The sequence below is a fragment of the Loa loa genome (assembly GCF_000183805.2).
Source record: "Loa loa unplaced genomic scaffold supercont3.13, whole genome shotgun sequence".
Lineage (NCBI taxonomy): Eukaryota > Metazoa > Nematoda > Chromadorea > Rhabditida > Onchocercidae > Loa > Loa loa.
The window spans coordinates 261,491-267,404 of NW_018108193.1; the positions used below are offsets into that span (position 1 = coordinate 261,491).

A 5,914-nucleotide genomic window follows, 5' to 3' on the forward strand; every position below is an offset into this window, starting at 1 on the left:
TAATAATAATTAATAATAATTAATAATAATAATAATTAATAATAATAATTAATAATAATAATTAATAATAATAATAACAATAATGATATTAATAATAATAACAATAATAATAATAAAAATAATGATAATAATAAAGTGAGCGAATGGGCTCAAAACAATTTAAATATATCGATAGAGTATTGGAAGTGCCTGCTTAATAATTTTATGAGATCGGCTAACAAAATATGTATACAATTAAGAAGCTTACTGTGTCAGAACTTTTTGACATTTCCCACGAACTGCCCACATCAACTGTGCTTTATCCGTTTTTTTCCAAGATTCCCTGTCAAGTTCTGTCCCATCAGTATGCACTATAATGTGCACTTCATCGTCCATTTCAGTCATGCATATTTCCACACCTCTGAAAAATGGCTCCTTGTTTTATAAGGTGCGGCTTTATCAGCATTATTTCAACGACCATGCAAATGATTCACATTCACATATGCGATAAAGTTCATCAACGAATAAAATTGCATTAAAAAGAAAATCCTCTTTACATTTCATTTTATTGTATCGATTAGTTTATTAAGCAAAAAATTAACAAAATTTTCGATCACTTGGACTGATATTATCCCTAATCATTACAAAATGATAGTCGGAAAAGTGGAGGAAAGATTTTACTTTAATCTGCTGGCAGCGGTAAGATTTGATTCAAAGGATAATCGCGGTTGATTATCACGACAATGAAAGGATAAGGTACAGTCTAAATCGGTAGCTGCTCGCATAAATACTGCCAACGATTCAGGATCAAATATTGAAAATCTTAAAATTTATCGCTCTTGATAAAGTTAAAAGTAATTATTAGAAAGAAATCTTTTGTAATCAGATATCCGAACAGTAATTCTTAGCAAAAAAGAAAAAAAGAAATATCTATTGTTATATAAGTTAGTAAAGTTATCAACGATGTGAAAAAATAACTACCAATAATGAAGATTATGTAAATGTTTATTCTTCCTTATTCATCGTTTTAAACTCTAAAATTTCTCCTTACCACTTTTATATCGCTCGTTTACAAGTTCATGTTATAAACTTTTTGCAACTTGATTTAAATGATATTGTAGTAGGGGGTGAAATACTAGTACTAACTTAATGAAGCACCGAAATTTACCTGAGCTTCCACTATGACGTCCTACAATTCATCAATATTTATCATTGACTATATTGAAAATTGTAAATGAAAAGAGTATATCACAGGAATTGCAAATAAATGAAAATTGATGGATTAGAAATTTTTGGAATTTATAAGATCAAATTAGATACTGTAGTAGTGTGAAGAATAATGAAAAGCATACGAATCTAAAAGATGTGGCAGCGTTGAACTGACAGATGAAGCAGACTGATTAGCAGCAATTAAACGATTATGAACAGATGATAGTAAACAGTTTGAAGCATTCAGTGCTGCTGCAGATATATCAGCACTGTTGTATCCACCATTACTATTCTGAAACTTAATTGTATAAATCATTTCACCCTAAAATAATCTTAATATCCGAAATAATCTTCTATCTAAAATAATCTTATTACCTAAAATAATCTTCTTAATACCTAAAATAAGATTCATTCCTTCAGATTCATTCCCCCGAAGACCATTAAAGTGAGAAATTAACTTTTAGATTGTGCTGTCAGATACTGTCAATTGTCAATTAAACACATCATTTTTGGAGGCTTTATGAAATCAACAAAAGAACTACTTATGCCGTTCACCAAAGAGTCGGACAAGATACCATCACCCATCTTAGTAATTATCTAATCATCACATCGCACTAGTAGTATATTCATAATAAAAATAATACCTCTAACTTCCCGCAAAGTGCTGAACAACGATGATCAGTACTCCCAGTATAACCAGCAGTTATATTGATTATTTCAGATGTATGTGGAATAGATGACAAAAAGTTAAGTGCTTTCTGCAAGTATACAGGTAGGTTGAAGACAATGTTAATGAACATTAGTCACCGCACTGACAAGTTTCGAAAATTTTTTAAAATTTAACTAATAAAAGGGAAAAAATAGATGAGAGGAGAAGCAAAAGGCAAAAGTAATGAAAAAGAAAGTTAATGAAGAAAGATACATACCTCCTCAGTGCTGCGATCCGATTGTGCAAATGTTGGAAGAGCTGCATTTAAACTATCACCATCATAAGTACAATCATTGATCGAATTGTGATCAATATTTTTTGAATTTGTTGAACGGCCGTTTGAAACCAACAATGAACGATTACGCTTGATGTACGGTTGAGTTGGCATCTGAAATTGTGGCGCTTTCTTCGTCGCAAATTGTTTGAATTTAAGATATTTAATATATTCAAACAAGAATATTGAAAGAAAGAGGAAGAAAGAAGGTGACGAATTGTATTTAAAAGGTAATAATTTTAAGAAAGGACCAAAATTATTCCAACCAAAGGAAAAGAATCTGCTGATGAGTCGTCCAGTTGTCCAGTGGCCGACTGAGCTTCTTGCGATTTATCACAAAGGATACCGACCCGTTGCTCAAGCCAATTCTGGGTTGTAATGATCCCACTCGGATCCAATTCATCCAGAGATGCCATTTCTATCCGATTTACTTGAGGTCGACTGTGATCTCGAACAGCCTGCTGTTGCAGGACAGTCCAATCTCGACCCTTGAAATGTATCGCTCGCAAATGACCCCACATCGTCTTCGTTGAGCTATCTTTCCGTTTCAAAACCTTTGCGCAATGGACACAACGTACATTACCGTCGGATAAGCGGAAGAAATGCTTCCAAACACTTGACGGTTTGAATTTTTGTGATTTCCGCTTCTTCGTTGCACCATTCTTCACGTTATCAGAATACTGATTTTCGAGAATGTTCACGGTTGAGGACGTCAACCGCGCCAACATTTCTACTGAGTACTCACCAATGTTACTTGAACTCAACATATTATTTCCACTATCAACTTCCTTCTCTTCATCCATAATCATCGTAGGACATGATGTAGGGAGGCTAGAAATTTTCGCCGATAATAGACTTTTTTTGCAATCTGCGACAGAACTGTCAATACCATGATGACCGCCATTATTCTTTTTAGCGTTTACACAATCTTCAGGACGTAAAACATTCACGCTTGTAGAGAAAGATTCGTTGCGACTCTCCAGCATGGTTATTTCTAAAACATTCTACTATCAAAAACAATTTTTAAATACGATATACGTAGTAAATAACAAGTATGCTAAAAATATTCCCCCACAGTATTATAAAAACAGAAGCAAAGGTAATTATAAAACTTTAATATAAAACTATATATTTCAATAATATGAAAGTTTCTTAACTCCTGACTACACTTAACCCCGCCGAATGGTTCATTAACGGAATGAACTACTATTAACTCAGACCCTCAATTTACGTGTTTATGTGTGGTGATGATTTACAGTGAGGACAGGAATGAATGAAAGAGAGTGTGGAATGACCTAAGTACCGCTCTCCTTTTAATTGAAGCAATTGGGAGTCAGTTAAGGAGAGGATTCCGAAGATTATCCAACACTTTTCGTCAATCTTATTTCACCTATTCTTCGTTTTGTTACTTGATATGATGCGACATGACGTGACATAACGTGATATGTAAAGTTTGCTATCAGGATGATAACTCAGAAAATGATAATTCTATCAAAACTAATACGAAAATATCAATCCCAACTAACTTAAAAATTTTTAGTATGAAAATAACATTGTATAGTACAGCTTTGAGGAGAAAAAGAAAGAAAGAAAAATCACAAGATTTGTTTTTATTTGTACATTTTTTAATTATAAAGAGATTTATGCGAACTCCCTTGATGACAACAAAGTATAATTTGGTTCGAAGTGTTAAAAATTAGCTTGAATTTTAATACTCAGCAATGATAAATGTTTCATGGTAATGGAAGGATGAGAAGAGGTAATCAAGTGAGAAGTCACATTCGAAGTGGACAAAGTAATGGTCTTTGATGGAAGGAGGACGATTTAGGGTTTGATATGGAAAAGTAACAGGAGATGAAAGAGAAAGGAAACTCCATTAACATTGAAAATTTAATGTTATGATATTAGCAGAGAAAAACACAATCCAAATTTAGCTCCCCTCTCGCCCTTCTCCGCCCAACATTGATCTAGAAACCCCTGACCTTTGCCATCGATGCCATAATGGGCGCAATATCGGCGGCTGTATAAGCAGTAATATATCTTGAAATCACTTTCGAGGATAATTTCAGTCGTTAAGATATGGTTCACTCAAAATGGCATCTTTAATGTTACTGGAACAGATACACATTGACCTGCGACAGGGGAAAATTCAGATGTACTACTTTAACTGAAGGGTTCACTTCAACGGAAAGGATTGGGATGATGAAATAAGGGAAAGATACTAATTAACTGACTGATTTACAACTGTATTCCAGTGAGATAGGATTTGAAAAGTAGCTCGAAATTTTAATTCAAGTTTACAATGGCCATCCCGAAATATGACATTCCAATAAATACAAACACATACATAGAAGTTCACATCTTCCTATCTGGAAAGCTAAACTTGAAATCAATCCTAAGAAAATGATAAATAAAGACTAGATGACTCAACAAAGTTAACTGCCGGAATAACAAACTTATAATGACAATCGATTATATGTCATATCATCTTCGGGTTTTTCAAAATTTCCTAATTCCCTTTTTCAGTTTTTAGCTTAATTTCAGCTAATTTACATTCTCTGTCATGAACCAATATCATTTAAAGTGACCAATGTCCGAAAAAGAAATACACAATGAGAGAACCAATGAAGTTTACCCAAAAAAAAAAACTAAACCAAAATGAATAAAATAAATGAGAAATTCACAAATCATATCAGGAAAGAAGATGTGCAACAAAATGAAAAACAACAAGAGAATGAAAATGAAAAGTAACACAATACCAAGGGAGCTTTTCCAACTTTCTTTCTCCCCTTTTCCCTTCTTTTTTTTTTCGAAATTTCTGATATCAGTAAATAATCAAAGTGAATAAAAAAATAATAAAAAAAATAATAGTCTAAATTACCGTGCCGTGCAACTCCTATTGTTTTAGCAATATATTGTAGAAGCATATAAATGCATTTATATTTGAGAGAAAATTAAAATTTGATATTTACTCATTTTATAAAACTATTGAATTATATAGAAAAGAAATGTTTATCCGGTGAAATTTAAATCAGTAATTGAGAGGAAATCTGATAGGATTACAGGAGCAACTGACCTTGTCTCCAAATCAAGAAAAGATGTACTTTTTGAAAAATGCACACTATAATACCAATAACTACCAATTCTACATCTCTCATCATTCATTCTCATTATCAGTCCTATTGCTTGAATCATCCTACTCCATCCTTTACGTGTATCAAGATATGCCGGGAATTTACCAGAGAATAACACTCTGAAATTAACGTTTTTCTTCTTTTTTTCTTAATGAAATTCTTCATTTAATTACAATTCATTTTCTGGAATAATGAGTAAGACACAGTTTATAACAAATATCAAAGAGAGTAGTAAGTGATATATCCCATTCTTATCTAAGATGATAACGACGCATCTTAAATTAAGCAAAGCACTAAACTAAACATAATTATATCTAAGTTTTGGTTGCTAATTGGCTTTCCAACTATTCACAATAAGTTTAATCAAATTTTCACTTAACTTTTTCTTAACTATATTGTTAGCAGTGTTATCAGTTATTGCCAACAACATTCCAAAACACTGAAATAAATAATGAAACCAGATAACTGCTATACCTTTAGTGGTGCAGATGAACGAGGACACTGCTAAAGCAGCTGCTATCCATGGACAGAAAACCTTGAAGCAATTAATTTCAAATATTTTACTTACATGAATTCTACTTTATATATACATTATATATATATATATTA

The 5,914-nt window shown here is 32.3% G+C and overlaps 2 protein-coding genes across 2 annotated transcripts; both read right to left on the reverse strand.

Moving 5' to 3' along the window:
- Window positions 1-243: 243 nt before the first annotated feature.
- LOAG_16689 (hypothetical protein) lies at window positions 244-3,157 on the reverse strand (the record flags this gene model as incomplete). The annotated part of the gene is made up of 6 exons (XM_020449340.1): window positions 244-400; window positions 661-801; window positions 1,332-1,480; window positions 1,833-1,946; window positions 2,115-2,285; window positions 2,438-3,157. 6 exons carry the CDS (start codon window positions 3,155-3,157, stop codon window positions 244-246), a joined length of 1,452 nt encoding a protein of 483 aa, XP_020307149.1.
- A 910-nt stretch (window positions 3,158-4,067) lies between these two features.
- Window positions 4,068-5,840, reverse strand: LOAG_11941 (hypothetical protein; the record flags this gene model as incomplete). The annotated part of the gene is made up of 3 exons (XM_003147457.1): window positions 4,068-4,191; window positions 5,248-5,424; window positions 5,686-5,840. Coding segments are annotated over 3 exons (456 nt in total), but the record flags the coding sequence as incomplete, so codon positions are not given.
- Between the last annotated feature and the right edge of the window lie 74 nt (window positions 5,841-5,914).